The sequence below is a fragment of the Parasteatoda tepidariorum genome, chromosome 1 (assembly GCF_982258835.1).
Source record: "Parasteatoda tepidariorum strain Cologne lab strain chromosome 1, Ptep-v5.0, whole genome shotgun sequence".
Taxonomy (NCBI): Eukaryota; Metazoa; Arthropoda; class Arachnida; order Araneae; family Theridiidae; genus Parasteatoda; species Parasteatoda tepidariorum.
In genome coordinates, this window is record NC_141755.1 from 13,219,400 (window position 1) to 13,242,038 (window position 22,639).

At 26.0% G+C, this 22,639-nt stretch overlaps 1 protein-coding gene across 18 annotated transcripts in view; it reads left to right on the forward strand.

The window, feature by feature from the left end:
* The window catches only part of LOC107442127 (neuron navigator 3), a 521,654-nt gene that overhangs the window by 405,181 nt on the left and 93,834 nt on the right, over positions 1–22,639 (forward strand). For 12 of the 18 annotated variants that reach the window (XM_043039754.3, XM_087159425.1, XM_087159438.1 and 9 more), the window contains one exon: positions 1,633–1,671. The exons of the other annotated variants lie outside the window; for them this stretch is intronic. In XM_043039754.3, the coding sequence (XP_042895688.3) occupies positions 1,633–1,671 (39 nt within the window). The remainder of the gene's footprint in view (positions 1–1,632; positions 1,672–22,639) is intronic. 18 annotated transcript variants of the gene reach the window in all.

Below are 22,639 nucleotides of genomic sequence, written 5' to 3' on the forward strand. Positions count from 1 at the left end.
TTTGAGTAATTACTGTTGGCGAATGATTTATGATTCATTTTAACTTGTAGCGCTTAATTTCTGTGGATTAAATATGAATCACTAGCTGATTCATATAAATTATAATGCTTTTAGCTTGTAAATTGCAAGAGATAGGTCCTATCTGTTACTATAAGAATATGCGTTTTGTAATTAAAGGTTCTAAATTAACAGTTATCTCTATCTACATGCTTAGCTTTGGCTGGTATGTGAAAGTTCAAAAGATAAATTAATTGCTTCTGTAATTTAATGAACTGAATTTTCTTTAGCAGTTTTTTTTTTCATATTAAAAACATAATAATATTTTTCAAAAATGTGTTAAGACGCTTTTTTTAAGAAAAGAAAAAGAAAAACTTTTCTCAGTGTAATTAAAATCCAATTACAACTTTGAGCTATTAATTTTGAATTATCATTTTAGAAATAACGTGTTCTAAATATTTGTTACAGTTAGTATTATTCTTCTCTTCTTAAGTTGGCTGATAAATTCACGTAAACAAAATTTACATTGGTGGATTTTTTTTAACTTATCATTCTTATTGCTAAACGTTGAAGGATGTGATGAAGATAAACATGCAATTACAATTTTCTATTAATTATTTAAATTACTATTAGTTATAAAATTTATTTTTGCCAATCTAAAGTGCTGCCGAAAGCATATATTTTAAATTGCAATCAAAGTCCTATTTTTAAAATATTAATGTAAATTAAATTCAGTGAATCTTTTACATTTAATGTCAGTATTTTTTCTTTAGGTTAGCGCAGAGACACATGATTTTTTAAAACTTCATTGTCACAATTTCTCAAAAAGTTCAAGAATTCGAAGCACTTGGCTCAACGAACAAATAAGGTTGAGACAAAATTCGATCTAATTCTATTTCTGAATGATAATTACATTTTAGAAAGAGCTATTATTTTCTGATTCACCATTATTACTTTATCATCATTTTGTCAACAATCATCCTAATATTCCTCATTCAATTATCCTAATATTCCTCAGTCTCTTAATAATAGTTTACCTCTAAACCGAAATTCATATCTGATTTCTCTGTTTTTGTCCCAACTATTGCTTGCAAACCTAATTATCATAGTCCTTTCTATGCTATTTATTTTATGAAAAAGGTTTTATTGGTTTGAGGTTCGGCACAAAGCTCGGCTCGATGCATTAAATGTAAAACTATATGTTAGCGCTCTAGATCAATTAAGTTTTAAATCTTGGGTCTTAATATTAAAAAGAGGAAGAATTTTTAACAGCAAAACATATTTCGTCTTGGCTTGAAAAAGTTAAATAAAACTGATTAGCTATTAGAAATTCATTTAAATTGCCAATTAAACGTGTCATTTAAATATAAAGACTGGGTAATATGAGTTTATAGTTGCATTTTGTTTTGATTTTTGAATGTACGATTTTAAATATCTAAGTACTTGAAATTCCTAAAATCGGGCCAGCTGGTCGCCAAAAGCGGCTAGTGCTATTATGAAGTGACACTTATGTTTGTATTTAGCTTGTATTTATTTATCACTGCTTATTATTTATGCACTATTGCACTGCTTATCCTTATCCACCACTGCACTTTTCCTGAATGTTTCTTTTTTTCCTTCCTTTATGCTCTTCAGAAACAAATCCCATCCACCAAGACATCATCTGAAAATGGGGTGAGTTTTTAATTTTATTGCACTTTATACAGCATGTTTTATTAGTTTTTGCATATTTAGCATGTTTATTTGATTTATTTCTTGTTAACGAAAGCAAATTTATTATATTCTATTTATATTTTTTCCGTGTTTGTGGACATTTTTTGATAATGAACCAGATTGTTTTATTAAAACTTATTTTCCGAATCTATTTTTAAAGGTTTAATTATTATTCTGATGAAGATATTCTATGGACTGTTCTAAGAATTAATGAGTAGCTTCATGTTCTGTTTTATTGTACTGCATTAAAATGTTTATTATTTTTATCTTCCCATTGTTTGATATAAGATCAAGATACGTGATGCAAGCTAGCGATTAGGACTGGGCGATATTAGAAATTATATATCGTGATATATCGTCAGTTTTGCATCGCGATATAGCGATGTATCGCGATATAGTATTTTTGAATTTCATTTACTTTAAGGCACAGAAAGTCAGATTTCTATCAAGACTTCATACGCATATTGATTTAAATCAATTTATAAATTTGAAAATATATATGTTTTGCTAAAGAAAGATATTAAATAAATTGACTAAGATGTACAAATCTTACTTAAAATATTTATTGAAAAAATGTGTGTAGATACAGAATAAAATATTTGCACTTCTTTATTGTTTATAAGGTATAAGCAGTCTTAATTTAAGTTAACCCCTAAAACACCCTTAATGAAAAAAAATATTGTTATTAAACAAAAGCTGATTTTAAAATTTCAAAATATATTTTAATTAAAATAAAAGTTAGATTCACTAAAAGCCGAAGTTTAAAATTAAAAATGTTCGAATTTTAAACTAAAAAGTAAACATAAGATTTGTAATAATTTCTTAAAATTTTCGTTTTCTGAAAGATTTCTCAGTTTAAAAATAAAATGGGAATTTTATAAAGATATCTAGCTGAAATTATTGAAAGAAAATTTAAAAAATTAAAAAAAAAGCTTGTTAAGAAATTCATTATACACTTAAAACAAAGTGTTAAAAATATATTTTTTTTTTTAAAAAAAGAAACTTTTTTTAACAAATCAATATTTGCTTGTACTATTATGCGTAAATAGTTACAGAATTATTAAGTTCGATCGTAATGTTCAAATTCTTAATGAAGAAGTAAACACAAGTTTTGTTATATTTTCTAAAAATGATCACGCAAATAACAAAAGATTTCTAAGTTTAAAAATAAAAAAATAAATAAAAGTGAAATTTATCAATATATTTACCTAACAGCATAGGAACAAAATTTAAAAAATAAGTTCGTTAAAAAATTATTTGTATGCTTAAAACAAAGAGCTAAATAAATTCTAGAAAAAAAATGCTTCTTAAACACTATTTTTATTATTATTTCATATAAATAATTAAATTAAATTAAATAATGACCGAATTATGAACGAAAAACAAAGTAAGGCAAAGTTTCTTAATTAAATTCTTAAAAATAAAAACAAAAGAATTGTGATATTCGGTAATATATTTAGCTAATTAACTAATAATATAAAACGAAAATTAAAAAAAAATAATGATTTTACTCTCTAATAAAACGAAGTAGTAATTGATAAAAAAAAAGAAAAAAGAGATGAAAAAAATTCGCAAACTTTTCAAATTCTTTTGAAAAAATAAAGTTTATTGACTTGTGTCCAAAAAATAAGTTTTGTTTTAAGTTTATTTCTAAAAATAAAAACAACTCAAGATTTATAAATTTAAAATCAGTAATAGAAGCCCATTAAATTATTAGAAGTTTTATCCGAAAGGTTTTTAATAAATTAAAAGAAAGTAAAAAAATAACCTAACAAATTTATTCACTTTGTAATTTAATTCCTTATGGGTGCCTTAAATTAGATTTCCGATAATTTTCACATTTAAAAATATAAAAAAAGTTTTGTCAGAAAATAAATAAAAAACTTACCTAATTAATGAAGAAACTTTTCTTTATAAATTCTTTTCAATAATAGATTGCGTTCAGAACAAGGTTACGACGGCGATCACGAAGTTAATCCCATTGAAAATAATCTACAAGAAACGATTTCAAATCGCGAAGTTGCGAAAACGAACATGTGATATAACGATATAAGGTCTCAAAAGTGATTCTGATTCTACCGCTCATCAGTCAAGGCCGTCTCAACATAACGAAACAATATCGTCTTCCACAGCGCGAGTTGGCATCGGAACGTAAGAGAAAGTCCTTGTGTGTATCGCTATATCGTTATATCGTCTTCTTCACTCGACGGCTTAAATCAGATTTCTGATGCATCGCTTGGAATGAAAGTCGCTGTATCGGTTTGCCGATATAGGCGTTAAATCGATATGTCGCGATATATCGATTTATAGCCCAGTCCTACTAGCGATAGTTTTATAAACAAAAAAAATTCTTTCGTGTTTTTCTTTTGAGTTAGTTTGAATATAATTAATCTTTCGTTCGATGAGTTGAACTTCTAAAATAAAATCGTATTCTGCTTAATCCAATAATTCAAAAGTAATAAATTCAAAATAAGATATAAATTCAAAATATTAATTACACTGCATAAAGAAAAGTATCGCAAATATTTTATTTTTTCCTTATGAATGAATATTTTTAAATAGGAAAAGCTCTAAATACATCTTTAACAGCAAAACACTTTACTTTTCTAAAAGTTCAGAAACCAATAATTTTTGCGACATTGTAATGTTATTCTTAGACCGATTAAGTGAGTAACAAAAAGATCCATCCTTAAGAAAAAATGAACAGCTTTCGATTCAAAATAGATTAACTATTCTAAATGTTATAACAAGAGACATTAATTATTGAAAAATTCAGCAGACAATAATTTTCTACAACTTTTTAGTATTATTCCTACACCTATTAAGTTCAAAGTAAAAACATTTCCTCTCTTGAGAAATAAAGAATATTTTTCTACTCAAACTAGATTTATCATATTAAATATATTAAATGAATAAACATTAAGTAGACAGCGAATTATGACAACATAAAACGATTTTAATTACATGTGAAGTTCTCCTCATTGGTTTCTGTAAATGTGTTTTCTCCGCAAACCTACGTTGCTTGCAGAGAAACGTTACAATCATGCGTTCTCGCCACGTTCCTTCCGCCATATTGCATTATTTCTGGCAAATAGAATGTATTAAATTGACATATTGTTCTAGTTGACAATTACATTTTGAGATAATTGCCTTCCGTTATTCTTGTTCCTTATCATCTCCGTAATGTTCTTTTGCGGTAAGCCTATCTCATGCAAAAAACCATTTGGCCTTTTTTTATTTATTAATTATCAATTTTTTTCATAAAATGTTTTTAGCTTAACGAAACTAATAACTAATAAATTGCTTTAATCATAAAGAAAGTGTTTTAATCTTAGCACACTATTCTTAAAAATACTATGCAAGATGATCATGTCGAAGTCGTATTTTTGTTCAGTAAATATTTTTGCTGTTAGCTAAATAAATAAATTGTTTTATTTTTCCTAATTTTTTTTTTTTTAATTGACAGAATGTTCTTTTTTTTTAAAATTTCGTGAATTTTCTGAATGTTGCTCCTTCAAATAATTTCTGTTAAAAAATGTTTGGTCATTAGTTTAGTATGTATTTAGACTCATTTGAAATTTTTATCGTACTTTATTTTTTCTCTCTTTGTTATGCAAATACACTTTTCCAGCAAGTCAAAAGCTCTTGCTAATAATAATAATAATAGATAAACACTTCTACTTCAGACATAAACTAATATGCGTTAATGTACTGATTTTAACATATTTTTTTTTCAACCAAACTTTTTAAATTTTGCTGTGAAGAATTTTGAAAGAATTCTTGCAAAACTGGAAAATTAATAAAATAATTCTTCTATAATCATTCTCATAATTTAAAACTGACATTTATCCGTTTATAATCTAAAGAAAAGTATCATCTGGAAAACTATATTTAAAATAGACACCTTTAATTTACATCTCTCTTGTGATTACTAACTTTTACCAAGCTTTGATTAATAGTTAGAAAGTCTTAAATAGCATTTATCTCTTACTGGACTATTAATCTTGTCTTATCATGCCCACTGGAGTTCGTGTTCGGAATGCATAAATTCCTCTCGTTTTAACCCTCTCATTGTTAATTTTACCCCAAATCCAACATCCTGAGGTTAAAATGCAGCTGTTCGTTATTCAATCTTTACGGGAAGCTGGACAAATAGAAGAAACGTTTTCTTCCAGTAGTTAATTTCCGAGTGTTCTTCGCCCTTGTTTTAATGAAATGATCAATAGTAAAAGGGATATTACATGGCTAAAAGGGAAGTGCGCACGCGTGGAGGTGTCTGTCCATACTTTCAGCCTCCCCCCAATTGTACACAAATGACCCCCCTTAAGATTTTGCTACCCTCTCACCCCCTTAAGGGAGCAAACAGATGGTTTCGACCGAACCCCCAGTGAAAATCAATAGACACAAGACATGCAATCGCGAAAAGGTGGGAGTTCAGTATTTTATCGCCTATTTGGCGAATTTTGGTGTGAATTCGATAGACGAGTTCCATCGCCAAAAGTTACTGAATTTTTATTTCGGTTAATTCTTATTTTGTTTCTTTTGTTCTTATATGTTTTCTTAATCTCTTTTTGGTCTTTTTCTTTTCCACTTTTTTCTTAATTTCCATAATTGTTTGTAATTCTGGTAATTAGTATTCTGCACATGCATTTTTTTATTTTGCCTGAGATAAGCATTAACTTCCAAAAATTAAGGATTATTTTTAACAAATATATTTTTTTTTGTGTGTTATCATAAAAAATTTTAACCTTCATAAAATCCAAATTTCTTTTATAGGAATAATCTATAAACGTTTCTTGAACTTTTGATAGGTAATATAAATAAATAATATAAATAAATTTTACTGTATTTTTTTCTTTTCTTACAGTAAAATGAAAATTTCAAGAAAATTCTAGAAGATTTTCGAAGATTTGTACGAAGTCGTAATTTTTTTCAAAGTTGTTTATCCCTTTCTGAAAGCTTAATTTTTTTTTTCATTTCACCTTAGAAATAGATTTATTACTTTATGTAAATATTTATTTATTTTAACATATTGAGTTCTCATTGAAAAAAAAACTTTCATAATAATGTGTTTAGAAAATTTGGAAATATATTTCATATAATACATGCTATCTATTTTCTATTTCAAAATTAGTTTGTTATTTTTGTGTACTCAGGAATATAATCGTTAAATTCTATTTCATTAGAAGTATTTTATGAAATTGAAAGTTTAATATCGATCCCTATGTATAGTGCTCTTAAACAATAATTTATAATTTTATCTAATTAACTTCAAGAGTTAAACTTTCAAAGAAATTTACAAGTTAAAAATATATGCAAAGCTTTCATATAATTGAACGATATTTACTTTGTAATAAATAAATCATTACTATCCTAGTAGTTAAGTATTATCTATGAAATTTTTCTTATCCTTTTTACTGCCATCAGTTTTGCATTACTACCTCCTTAATTACATTTTCAAAAACTTTTTAATTACTATCAATAAGTTTAAATCAATAAGAATATAAAACATATAAAAACGCATTACGCATTTTAGCAAGCTGGATCGATAAGTAATATATGTAGATATAAATTAAAATAAATTTTTAGTAAAAAATAAATTAATTAAAAGCATTATTTATTTTCCTTATTTCTCTTTTTAATCTGCATTCCAATTAAATGGAGATACGGAGTTAGAAATCCACTGTAAGTTTTTTTACATTGATGTAAATTATCTTAGCGTACAGCATAATCAAATCTCATTAAAATGTCGCTTTTCAAATTTTGTTTCGTTTTTTACTTTAGAAAACGAGAAATGTTTTGAATTTCGCCGATTTGGCGCCCGTTTCTTGCTTTCACTTAATCAGAGGTCGTTAAATATTTGAAAACGACCCAATTACTCGGGCAGTGAAATCTGATTACTTAGAAACGTTCCTTGTTTCTTGATAATCAATGGGGCTGCATTTAAATAAAGATAGATCGATCGATTTCTCTTGGGTCACGCGAAACCGAATGTTCCAAAACTTTTTCATATTCTTGTTTTATTGTGGAAATTAATGTCTTGTGTTATTGATGTTAGTGAATGCTATCTAATTTTTTTAGCTGATCACAATTCAACTGATCACCATTTTTTTTCTTTTTTTTTTGCGAATCAGAGCATCGATTTTTTGGGTAGTTTATAAAATAATTTCATAATGCTTCTCTTATTACTTTGAACATTTTTAAATCTAATTTTGAATATTTATTTAAGTTATTCATTATATTTATTAACAGTAAGTTGAAAAAGTTTTGTAAAAATGTAAAATTTTACACTTGAAAAAATTAAGTATAAGAAATCTTCAAGAAACCAAGTTTCAATACAAAACAATTATACATTATATCGTCTTAGGTGACGAGAATATTTTTTTTTTCTTTTTATTTGTTTTCCTATTTTTATGACCTAGTGAAGAAATCTTTTACGATATAAATATTTGTACTTCTCGTGAAAAACAGAGAACTTAACATTTCTCGTAAAAGAAAAGAGAAATTACGTTACAGAAAATATTTTCACTTCCTGTTTAAAAAAATAAATAACTGTAAAAAAATAATTCCTGTAAAAAGCAGGAATTATTTCCACTTCTTGTAACAAAAGAGAACGTAACAGAGCATAATTCGCCGTCAATCTGTATCAGAATTATTTTCATTAAAAAAAAAAAAATATCTGGATTACTTTTACAAAGTTTTACATCGTGATGACTCTCATATCTCAATTAATAATTATGATACTTAAAAGATGATTGATTCTTGATAACTCAAAACAACATTACATTTATTTTTTCAAAACCAAATGTTATCTGAATTAATTTTTTTTTTAAATCTATATTTTGATGTACAATTTCTATATGATTATAAAATATGCATATTACTATCAAACCATGCATTTCTGCGTTATTATTATTAATGTCATTTTCTTCCCTTAAATTATTAAAATTCTTATAAAATTAATTATTTATACACATTTAAATTAAAACGCATACTGTACTCTTTTTTTTTTTTTTGTAATGCGTGAATAGCATTTACTTTAGTGGCGTCTTTTATGTTCTTGTTATTTTGTTCTCTCTTTAATGACCTCTGACCAGTATCATTTCTTCCTATTGTCTTGCAAGTCCTTCTACCACCATTTCTTTTCTCTTGAGTTGATTAGGGAAGGTTGTGGGGCATTAAACCTTTATCCAGTCTGGAGCATCTGCTAAATTACTTCTTTCAGGAAACAAGGATTTTCCTTTATTGGCGATTTTCATCCTTCAAATTGGTCCTTTCCACTGTCTTTTAAAGAGAGATGCTTTACCCTGAATACAGATGATTCTCTTTCCTTTGTTTTCCAATTCTTTGTTTTTATTCGAAATCCTCTTTCATTCTCTATTGGCACTTAATGAATCCTCTACTAATTGTTCTATTTTTTGTTACATTTCTTGAATATTTAATGCATTTATGAACTGATTTTACGCGTATGATGCCATTTTTGTATGATCCGCTTTACGCGCATGATACCATTTTTTTATGATCCGCTTTACACGTATGATGCCATTTTTATATGATCAATTTTTATACGTATTATGCCGTATATATTTTTATGAATATTATAGTGTAAAATAATTTTCTAAGTACCATAAAATTTAAATTTTTTATTTTACAAATGCTATGGTAATACAATTTTAAGGCCCATGTCTTATGTAACTTTATTAATAGTGAAAAAAAATATAGAATTACAATTTTAGAAAAAATTTTAAATATTAAGATATTTTAAAATTATTTTAGTAATTTATTTCAGAGAACGTATTATTTAGCCTTTTCTTATTATTTATACAAATTTTTGCATAAAAATTGCTTTTTTTAATTTTTTACAATAAAAAAGTTTTAAAATATCGCAAAAAATAAATATAAATATTTCAACTGTTTTCTTCCTTTATCGTAATGAGTAAAATTTTTATTACATTCTGAGGTTTATGTGTAGTTTTTTACGCGTTCGAATATTTTTTCATTTATTTATTGATTTTATCATATTACGTTTAGGAAATTAAATTTTTTATTTATGAAAAAGTTTTAAACTATATATATATATATATATATATATATATATATATATATATATATATATATATATATATATATATATATTCCAGATATTTTCTTCCTTTATAGCAATGAATAAAATTTTTATTAAAATCAAAAATTAACTCTTTTTATTAGATTTTTTTTAATTTTTTGCGTTTAGGAAATTGATTTTGAAACCTATTCTAGTTGAATTTTACTTAATAAAAACCTATATTAAATAATATCATATGTTTATACTTGACAGGTTTGTTTTCGATATTACACTACATGTTATATGTCTTGTAGGCTTTTTTTATGCTTTTAATGTTTTTAACAAAAATCTTAATTTTGTAAAACGTTTAACATTGATTTTATGAACTAAATATATTTTGATGCAACCTATCACGTAGATAGACATTTCAATGTTGTTATATTTTACATCGATAGTACCATGCGTACACTTTAAGTTCTGTGTAGTACTAACGCATATAAAGCAGCAAATTACTTATCAGAAAAAATACAACTGTACAAATAAAAACCCGTATATTGAATACATTTACAAGAGGAACTTGGACACATTTTTAAGAAGTTTACCTGATAAACATGTTTCGGAATTGTCCCAATATGTGATCTACGTGTGAAGTTGCTTTGGTACATTAAGCACAACATCAGTATAAGGAACATAGGGAGCAGTCAGTATAAGAAATAATATAAATATCAGTATAAGGAATGATATAAATATCGGTATAGGCAATAAGGAGTATAGGGAGCAAAGGTACTTAACATTAAAAAAGAAGAAGAAAAAAAACAAAAACAGTGTAAAGCATACTAGGAAGTGGCACTTAACCTAAAAAGACATAAGTGCAGGGTTTGTCGGGCAGTGATTTTCCAATCCTTCGGCCTTAAGCGACCTGATCTCATGTTCAACATTTTCTTAAATTTTTCTAAAGAAACAAAAAAAAGTGTTTCTTGACTTTTTTTTAAGAAAACAGGTAACAAATATACAAATATAAAAGTAAAAAAACAAGAGCTTGCATTATTATTGTGACCAACTACTGCCGATAGGAAAATCTTCAAGAAGGAGAGCTAGTCGTTAAAGACCCCTGTATTGTAAATTAGTTGCCAGGTAATGGCAGCCTTAAAAAATATCAGTGTAATGTATACCGGGTTTGGTTCTTAACCTTAAAAAAAGCATCGGCGTAGGTAAACCAGCAATAATTCAATCCCCATCCCTTGATTAATTCAATTACTAAAAATAATAAGGAGTGATTATTAATAATAGCTGTATTCTGCACATTTATATTTTCCCTAATCTTTTGTGAGAGAAAAAAAGCTTAACTTAAAGATTAGAAGAAGAAAAATATATCTTGCAAAGGTAGATCACATATTGGGATAACACCCATATTTTTTTCTAATGTTAAAACAAAACATATAACATGTAAAAACAATGATAAACGAAATGATATGATGCTGATAATTTTATCATTTTGAACGCATGTAAGGAAATGATATGAACACTTATTATCTCGGAGTTTTTATTCTTAAACGTATTGAGTAATAAACTTTAAAAAAAAATGGTAAGGGAAACCCTTCATAACTTTCGTAATTTTTGCTATAAATAAATATCTATTTCTATCAATTTCATTTTTTTCCTTCAGTCATTTTTAATATTATAGATCTATGAATATAAAACTGATTAGTTTTCAATCAATGGAGAAATTTATTAAAAAATTTAATTTTAAAACATTTTGTTCATTTTTTATTAATTTTGAATTATTCTCATTTTATTTGAGTGTTAGCAATATAACTTATATTTACCAATCTCAATACGGAAACATTCGCAGCATTTTCAAAAGTTACCGCAAAATTCTTATTTCATATTTATAGCCAAATCACAGCTCTGATTATTCTTGGCGAAATTACCTTGTCGCGTGCTTGGCGATCAAATCTGGAGTTCCATTACAACTGTGATAACCCTTACCCGGCGGATCGGCTTAAAGCTCACTCTAATCTCAACCTAACGGCCACGGACCGGCAACAACAACAGCAGCAGCACACCGTTATATTTGACAGCCATGTGTTATTGTGATATTTTTGCCGACGCTTGTTGTCATCATTACCTGAAGATGATGCTCATGATGGTGGTCGTAAATCGTAATCCCCTTTTCGGCCAACTCACTTTTAGTTCTTTTTTTTAAAAGATGTACTCTGGAAATAAAGGAAAACAGTATAAATGGTACAAGTAAGTTCATCAGATGTTTGTTTTATTTATAGGGCGTGATTGTTGTTCTGAACGATTATAGGCTTTTTTTTCTTTAGGCTACAAAATACGGAAACTAGTTTATCCATTTTGATGCGAGTTTCAAAAAAGAATCATTATTTATGTTTTTTTATTTTAAATTTTGATAAGTTTTTTGAATCCTTATAAGAGAATAAAAATACCAAAAAAGGGAGCTTATTTTTATTTCTTGAAATCATTTAGCTATTTTTCATCCTAAAATAATATTTATGGAAAACATTTAATACTATTAGATAATTTAAGTTATTTTTTCTTAAAGATGCTAATGTTGAAAATTTCATCTAATAGATAAAGAAAAATAACTATTATAAATTAAGACATTATTTATTTATGTTTTAAACTATAAAATTTTTCAATTTTTTTGTCGTAAAACGTTTAAGCTAATTCGAGTTATTTTTTTAAAGGGGCTATGATGAACATTATATTTAATAAATAATAGTTAAAGAAGGAGTAATTCTGTAATAAATGTCGATATTGTTTGTAATTATAAAATTTTTCAGTTAAGTTTTAAATTATTATCTTGTAAATGTTATGGAGGAAAATTTAATTAGCAATTAACTGAAATTTAAGTTGTACTCCCAGAATTTCAATTATTTAAAGTTTCAATCTATTTTTTAAAGTGCATTCACGGTTAGAAAAAAAATAGTTATTTGTATTGTTATTCTAGTTAATAAATTCTTAAAGTTTTTTCTTAGTTCTTAGGTATTTAAATTGTGTTAAAGTAACTAAAACTAATTAAAATAAATTAAAAGTTATTTAATTATGGGAAAATTATAGTATGTTGGAAGTATTTAGCTATTTTCCAATTATAATTGTTCAAGTTCTGATAATTCTACTAAGCTTAATTGCTATTTAAAATTGTTACTAAAATTGTCACTGGGAAATATTATAAAGAAATATTCGATAGTTTAATACTTGCTTCCGAAATTTATTTTCTAATTTAGTAAATAATCTCTATATTTAAACTTTGTTGTTTCATAAATTTATCAAATCGGTAACAGCTTCATATGCATTAGTTTCTACCACACGTTGACTAATGCATACTTGAAATTTATTTTGTAACTAACTTTTTTTTTATATATATATTTTATAAAAAATATTAATTATGTCTATGCTAATTTTAATTTAGTTTTTAAAGTTCTCTAAATCTTCTATAGACATTTCAAAGTAATTGGTAAAATATACTAAATAGTTTTAATCCTTATTACAAAATCTTTGTAAATGAAAATGTTTTTTTTTTCATCACTCTGCAATGTCAATCATTTATATATCTTTGCAATCATATGATGAATGTATTTACAGTAAGTATGAAATACAATCCGTTGACGAAAAAATAAAAAGAGCTATGATTTCTGATTTTAAACTTTAAATTATTATCTATTTTACACTACATATCATTTTTTTAAAAACATTGTGAATATCATTGAGAGGTTTGAAAATAAATATCTCATCCAAGATACTGTAATTTAATATTCATAAAAAATCAACGACAAAATTGATAACGGTTTATCACTCAAGTAGTCTTATTAAGTTTCGTAAACACATATGAATGTTATACAGTAATGTATAGAATTTCCTATCCTGAGGCGACAGAAATTTAAAAATACAACTAATTGGGAACATTCGCAGAAAAATTCAAAATTCTGCTTCAACTTTTAGAAAAAGCTGTAACATTTCAACTTTAATAAAGTAGCCAAAAGGGAAAAGATGTGATAAATAAAATTGAAGTTTTGCAATAAAAAAAGGGTTACTTAGACTAGTTTCATGCTTTTCAATTGATGGATGATGCAGTTTTTTATCATCTATTTTATTACTTCAAAATTAATTATTTAAATAATCCCTAATAATTTGAATGTAACGTGCTAACAAACATATCTCTAAGTATCGAAAAAATTAATATTAAATACATGCTAAATGTGCATTGTTTTCAAGGTAGTTTTCTGAATTATTCACGGTTTATGTTTAATAACTTGCAGCTCTCTAGGAAAAAAATATTAAAAAGGAAGAAAAACAAGTGAAAGCTGCACTTTGTACTTTATTTGGTACATTTTATTTTAAATAATGTAAAAGCTTTGTTCTTTTCCAGTTTCGAGTAATATACAAACTGTTATGGATGTGTGCAATTATGTTGAAGTATTGAAATAAAATGATGTTAAACAATAAATCAGAAATTAATGGATCAAAAATGAAATTGATCTAAAAAAATAATTAATCAAAATTAAAAATTAATCGATCACTATAACTGAAATTATAAAATTAACATTATTATTAAAATTTATCCAGAATATTTAAATTATTTATTTTATACTTGGGTTTTGTTTGGAAGACATTTAAAAACTAGTTTAACGATATTGAATCCTTTATATGATTAGGATAATAACGTTTAGTAGATGGAAAATATAGTTATTCCAAATTAATTATCTCAGCAAGTATCTCGTAAAGCACGTATTTAATAGTTTCATAATATTAAAAATAATTTTTAACTAAATGTTACTTTTTCTTTCTAAAATGCTGTTGACAAAGCTGGTCAAAAATGAACCATCTCCACTTTAATACAAAATTGCCTTTTTGCTTAAATATTCTGAATATGAGGCGAAACATAATCCGTATTCCTTATAAATACGCATCATCACCTCCTTTGTACAAAATAAATTCATTAGAAAAATTGAAAAAGCGTGCTGCTGTCGCGTGCCGACCAGGTGTGTCTTTTATTCCTCCCTCCCTTTAACAGTGGCCGCTTTAGGCCCTAATAATCGAAAACCAGCTGGTTAGAAAGCAAGTCTCTCTAAATACATGTACCGCTACATTTCCGTTACTTTCAAATATATCCTCTTTCGACCCCCCCCCCTTTTTATATTCCCACCCCCTCTATTTAAAGTTTATCTGATTCTTGTGAGTTAGTTCATTTGATTGTTGAGACTTCATCCCTTGATGTCCTCCCAAAACTTCCGTTCATTGTAAGTCTTGTGACGGAGATGTGACGATACGGACAAGAAACGTGAGGTGGTTGAACAAATAGGACATTCGATTTCGTTTTTGGTTTTTTTAGGAGCAATTGTCTGCTGTTAGTCTCGAAGAGAAAGTGTTCTGGTCTATCTGTTCACATTTGCATACTATTGAACAATTATATATATAACAGTGGTCTTGCTGATTTTGTATCAAGTGATGGGCAAAATGTTTATTTTTTAATACACTATGGGGTAGATTATTTACCGCTGCTGCAGAAATCTCGTGAACAATGCATCCGTATAAACGTCATTGTGCTGCAAAATAAAAATAAATATATAATGTAAATAAAACAGATATCATAATAATAATAGAAATAATAATAATGTAAATAAAACAAATCTTACAACCTTAGTATATGACGAAAATCATGGGAGGGGGTGGAATTTTCAGAATGAACAAAGATTTTTAGAAAAATTTGAATAAACTCTAAAAAAAAAGAAAAAACATAAAAGCGTTCCTTTTTAGTTAGAAATGCCACTATTGATAGTGGCAATTATACTTTTTTTTTAAAATTCTGGCATTACTGTTACATTAAATATTGAAGTGCCACTATTAATAGTGTAAATTATTCAATTGTAACGAAGTATTTATATATTTTGTCCTTAAAAAAGTCCTTAAAGCGAATGTAAGGTTTTTAAAGTCTAAATTCGTAGAGTTTTAGTTTTTAATAAAACTCGGAAAACTAAAGAACTCTTAATTCAAACATTGTAAAAAAACACTCTTTAATGAAGAAAACAGACCAGGCGCAACAAATATGTGTTACCTATAGAGAAAAACCATAAATGTGGTTGTCCTTATGGTTTTTTGAAAACTCTCTAAGATCTCTGTAATCTCTTCGTTATAACTCTATAAAATAACTATATAACAATATAAAACTGTTAACTGTTATAACTATATAAAATCTGTTATAAAAAAAGTTTCTGTAAACTTTCCTTTAAAGAAGACTTTTATGAGTAAAACAGGCCAACTAATCTGTGGTTATGATGTGCGATCAATAATGAGAAAACAATACAATCTTCGGTTGTTAGCAAGCGTATGCCATCCGATTAGTTATAGTCCTGTTTTTAACCTGTGTCACTAAATAGTTATTGATATTTGATAGTGATATTGATATCACATAGTTATTAAAAAATTTTTATTCATTATTAAAAATGACTGAATGAAAAAAAAAATTTTGCCCTGTTGCTTGGGATTTTTAAACAGAACCTTAATATTTCGTATCCCTGATTTCAAATCTGCAATCGTTTACTTTCTCCAAGCTGCAGTTTTTTTAATGACATTTTTAGTCTATTTTTGTCAAAATGCACTAGTTTAAAAACGTTACACAGATCAGAGGGTCGCATAAATGTTGCAACAAACCTGTAGGGGAGTTAGGGCACATCATCAGGATTAAGACTGAATAGAAACCTTTGCTCGGAAATGACGACATGCGCCGCTAAGGGAACTTCTATATTATGAACTGTTCTTGTGCTTCTAAATAAATCATAATAGGAAAGTCCTCCTAGTGGCGTGTGACAACGTTTCCAGGCATAGGTTCTTATGCAATTTTATCTCTGATTTTATGACGTAACTCTCCTAGAAGTTACCTGTTATCTATGACGTTTGTAAACTTGTACATTTCGACCAAAAATAGATGTCATTTACAAAAATCTGTAGCTTTTTAACAAAACTAATTTCAGATTTGATATCGTTCAATATTTAAAATTGATATCGATCAATATTTGTATTATTTGTATAAGATCAAGCATTGTATAACAACTGAAAATTCGTTCCCCAGTGTTATTTATCTGGAAGAAATTGCTCATAAAACCAAGTTATCTTCGTGATTCGTAGTTATTTCAAATTTCGTATTCAGGTATATTGCAATGCCCAATAACATTATTGAAAAAAATATCAACTATAATCTTCAGCGCTCTTTCTTCTAAAATCATCAATATCAGCGTAACAAAATTCATGAAACTTACATTGTTAAATTTAATTTCAAATTATTATATTTTAGTCAAACTAAAATTATTTTATTTTTTTCCAATTTTAAAATATATAATTTCAAAAAATAAACATTTTTTAAAATTATGAATATTTCTTCTAATCAAGTTTTGCAGATGATCTAAAAGTGTAAACTACTTTTTTAATTCCTTGCTAAAATGTTAATTACGTCAAAGAATAATTGAATATTGAATAAGTTACTTGGCAATTCACTCATCTTTTATTTATTTTCTTTACTTGACTCTAGTTGTTGAAACTCAGTTTTCAGTTTTCATCGCTTGAGAAATATTAAATTTTTCTTGCTGTCAAAAGAAGACTTTAAGTAGAAAAAGTATTTGCATAGTCACCATGGCAACCAAATGCGATTTCCTGAATTTTGGCTTTTCTTTTAAATCCTTTTCACTTTTTCAAAGGACAGTGAACTTCAGCTAATTCTATTTTTTAACGTTAAGGAATACTACTTCAACTACCTCATACATAATTCAATTTATATTTTAATGTCGTAGTATTCTTGTACATAATCGAATGAAAATGAATTATATTACTTTAAAATTAGACAGGAATTTAAAGTGTGAAATATTGTAGATTAAATTAAAATATAATTTTATTCATTAATAGTTTGCCTAAATTAATATTTAAGGTGATCAATTTTCGATTAAATTTTGACTTTAAAACGATTATTATACATTAAAGAAACACTAATTTTAATATATATATAGAGAGAGAGTTATTTTCGGTAGATGCCGCATAACCAATTAGAATTGGGCCCAAATAATATAAGCCTGAAACGGACTACTGTAAAATAGTTTTGTATGTGAGAAAAATTAAACATAAAATTGTTATGATTTACATTTGGTGAAGACCTTCGAAAATATTTCGAAACATAATGAAATAATAATTTTTCATAATTACATTTCTCTACTAATATAAACTTTATATATATTTAAATGATATTATCAGTTGTTTTAAAATTCACATACATAGATAGTAGTTATGACTCATTTAAGGGTGTTGCTCAAAGTTCGTTAGTTTAATTCTTAGTAAAAATTAAGAAAACAAGCTTTTTAGTCTTAAGGCTCCTAGCAAATATATAATTTTTTTAATTATACACACTATTTCTTGAAAGTAATTGTCTGAAATTTAAAACGGACAAACGACTTAAATATTTAAATAATTATTAGACTTTCGGTGTGATTTATTCCTTCGAGATTAAAAATTATCAATGCCAATAAATAATCTTAATTTGCACATTTTTATGAGTTTATATGATCCAGGAGTAGATATATTATGAAATTAGATCGCAAACGCTCTTCACTTTTTATTTTTATATAATTGATGATTTTTTTCATATTGGCATTTTGTTTCTACACTTAGAATAGACGGCTCTGGCTAAAAATGGACTAAACTTGACCTAAGCAGTCATGAATAACTGTTACAAGTACACAACAGTAGTAAAGATGTCCTATTATTTACCAGAAAAGGAGTTATATCATATGATATTCTACCCTAGGAAGAATAGGCACTACATTAAAATATCGATATCGAGCATCAAATGTTGTTACATCGTTTTTCAATGTGTTATTTTATAATTCATGTAAGAACAAATGCAACATAATATAATTCTTTACCTATATAAAATTCTTCATTAAGTTACGACAAGTTTCAAGTTACAGAAATATCAAGAAATTTCAGGTTGAATTATTAGGTTTTAATTTATTAAAAGATATTAATCCCGTTTTTTTCACACACTTAATTTCTACCGTTATATTTTTCAAATAATACTAATTCGGATAATTGCAATACTTAAACGATTGACGTACAATTTTTTAAATCAAATTATTTTTAAAGAAACTAGTTTTTTGTCTAACAAATAACTTTATACTTTAAATTTAGCAGCTAATAATAATATTAATTAACTTATTTATAATTACACAAACATTTTTAAGGTTTTTATAATGTGAAAAAGTAATAAATTCTTAACTGATTTCTTACGATACATTATTTTTTATTTTATTTTTAATTGAACAAATAACAAAAAAATAATTACTAATTGATTTTTCATCAAGCAAAAATTATTGCATTTTAAACTTGGAATTAACTAAATTCTCATAGAATAATAATTTTTTAACTTTAATAGAAAGCTGATAACAGTACTACCGTAAACCGGGGCGAGTCTACCCATTTTTTCAGTTTGTCAACTTTCAAGTGGTCAAACTTTTGTAAATATTAAAGAAAAAAAGCTTTTAATAGGTGTTTCGGAATCGCTATTTATCCCTCTTTAAAGCTGTGAAATCGATTTTAGAAAATATTAACAGTTACGCTGTTACTGTATATTTTTATAGAACTGCTGACAAATCTCTCGTATGGGGCGAGTCTACCCATTCGACTAAAATGAATGTTAACATTGTAAATAATCAAATTTTACTATTAAATTGTTATTTTAGTTACTATATAGGATATTTATGAAGTAAAATTCATAACTTTATTATATATTCCATTTTTTTATTCATAAAATAACACAAATTGAGTATTAGATCGATTATCACATTTTGATCACAGTTTTGTTTTAGTAATCATTAACATTATAAAATAACATTTTTTTCTGATTATTGTTGATAAAAATGAATTAAAATTAATGTAAATTTATAATTAAATAATTAATAAATAATAATTAAAGATTATTAACAAAATCGAAATTCAAACATTGGGAATCATGAAAAATCCTTTTCCCATTCTTTTGGGAGGTAATAATAATTTATAAATAATAATTTATTTAACTTGCATTAAACAAAAAAAGTTAATTTTGTAATATAAAAATTGAAAAAATAGGTAAAATAAGCATATTTTATATTTACATTTATATTTAACCTATAAATTTTCTTATTAATGATAAATTTATCAATGCAAAATTAAAATAATATACTCAAATTCATTTAAAATGACTTAATTTTAATATAAACAAAGTTCTAAATTATATTATTATGCTTTATTAAAACTAAATACGAATGGGTAGACTCGCCCCGCGAATTCTAGCTTTTTGTTTACAACAGCAAAACTTACATTCTTTTTGTTTTTTTTCATATAAAATTAATGTAATCTTAGTCTTAGATGAGTTTGTCACTTAACCAAAGTGAAAATAGTAATAATAATAATATACTTACGGAGCACCAACTAAAAGTTTGCTGATTTTCAATACAAATCTCTCAAAAGACGTTTGAACAGGTCGGTTAAAAAGACACCAAATAAATAAAAACGGATCAAACTATTACAGCGCCATCTTCCTTAGAGTCTGAACTAAGTCCTCCGTCGGTAAAAATTTTTTTATTTGCAATTTAAAATAGTGAAAATTAAATAAAACTAAAATGGGTAGACTCGCCCCTAGATGGGTAGACTCGCCCCGGTTTACGGTATATTAAATAAAAACTGATTTCTCATCAATAAATGTTTTCGCATTTCTATCTAGCATATAATAAAGCATAATAATAAATAATAAAATCATTTCTCATCAAGTAAATATATCTGCATTTTAAATTTGACAGTGAACATAATGATAATTTATTCAAAACTTTATTTCTCCTGAAACAATAATTTTTTATTTTGTTTTTATTTAAGCTTATAACAGGATAATAATAAATAAAAAAAACATTCACATCAAACTAGTATTTTCGCATTTTACTCAAATAAAAAAATATTACATAATAAAATAATATTCAATAATAAAATGACTTCTCATCAATCTAATATGTTAAGATTTTTAACTCAGAAAAAAAAATATAAATAAAAAAATTATTAATCATCAAAAAAATATATATTTGCCATTTTCACTCAGCAGGTAACAAAATAATAAGAAATAATATAATGATTTATTCGAGTTCTAAACTTGACGGACAACAAGCTTATAAATAATTAATTAAACACTCACAGAGAAAAAAAAATTTATCAAAACTACCAGAATAAGTTAAAATTTATTCTGTTTTCTTCGTCTATGAGAACACCAAAAAATTCGGTACTATTTACCACTCGCTTTGGTAAATTTTGGTAAAATTAACAATAAAATATGATTTCATAATAGGTAACAAAATTTGTAATTTAATTATGATACCTTAGAACATTGCATAAAAACTATTTATTCGGTTGAGTTTACTTTTCTGTTTTGTATTTTTGACTAAATGAGAACTGTAGTTTTAAAAATCACAATTTCTGTTAAACCTTTATCATATAAGAAATTAACAGCAAATGAATGGTTTAAATACCGAATATTTTGGTTTTTATTACCAGAATTATGTTTTATTATTATTATCAGAAATGTCATCACCATACAGCGGTAATTTTACCAGAATTATTTTCTCCGTACATCTAGCAAATATTTTAAAAACAGAAGCTAACAAAAAAATACACTAATTCTTGATTTTCATAGTTTCTATGAATAGTTATAAACATTTTTAGATTATTCAGTTACGAAAGCTTTACGCGATGAGATGGTTGGTAATTTACGGGTGAAACTGATGGATTTCTGTAAAACAGCTTTCTCCTTTGGGTAACTATATGCGCAGGGAAGTGTGCAACACGTAATTGCGATTCTTTATGACCCTCGATTTCCCAAACAATGCATAATTTACGTAAGAATTTACACAAGCGTAACCATTAATATATTTCGCCAAATATTTCATTACTTTTTGACATGTAGGTACTGTTGTCAAATATTTAGCTTTGCCGACAGTAAATATTTGGTATATTTTATTCGATATATACTAGAAACTTTCTCTAATGGTTTAACATTCGATAACTCTTGATCAAACTATAATTAATGGCAGGAAATCGTAACTTAAAATTATAATTTTTCTTTGATCCTAATTAATAGTTTCTTATTGGTAAGCAACTAGTTGTTTTAAAAATCAATGATTTTTGTACTTAAGAAAAATTATCTGTATTAAATATCAATCAAATTTTCATTATTCCACTAATAAGTAAAAATTAAATTCATTGCATTATATTATAACGCTCATTATTTAAACTTGATCATTAATAATTTGATTTTAGAACGTATTTCTTCATTTATAATTGGAATTGCACATAACAATAAAAATTATTATTATTGTTATTATCTATTTTAGTTTAAACTTTTTATGATCTCAGTTGTGAAATTTTAAAAACTCCTTTAAAAATGTTAATGTTAAAATAAAATAACTTTAAAAATATATTAACTTTGTATTGGATTTGTTTACAGCATCACTTGAAATCAAGTTTACATTGCAGTATAATTACATTCAAGTTTGCAATTTAGTTTCTATTGCAGAAAATAATATCGATATATTACGATATTTTTTGGATTGAGTCATTTATCCTATTTTTACTATTTTTGATCCTGCAAATAAAATTTATCACTATTCACAATAATATCGAATTCGATAACTCTCTTTACAGATTATACTTGCATTATTTTCGTATTTGATTCTCATCCTTGTCGACAATAATTGCGATATTATCATATATCGTATTGGGATTACACTTCGAGTTAATAATACGTCAAATCACGTTTTATCATCTTAAGAAAGATCATTGTTTTCGAGTGTTTGAAATTTG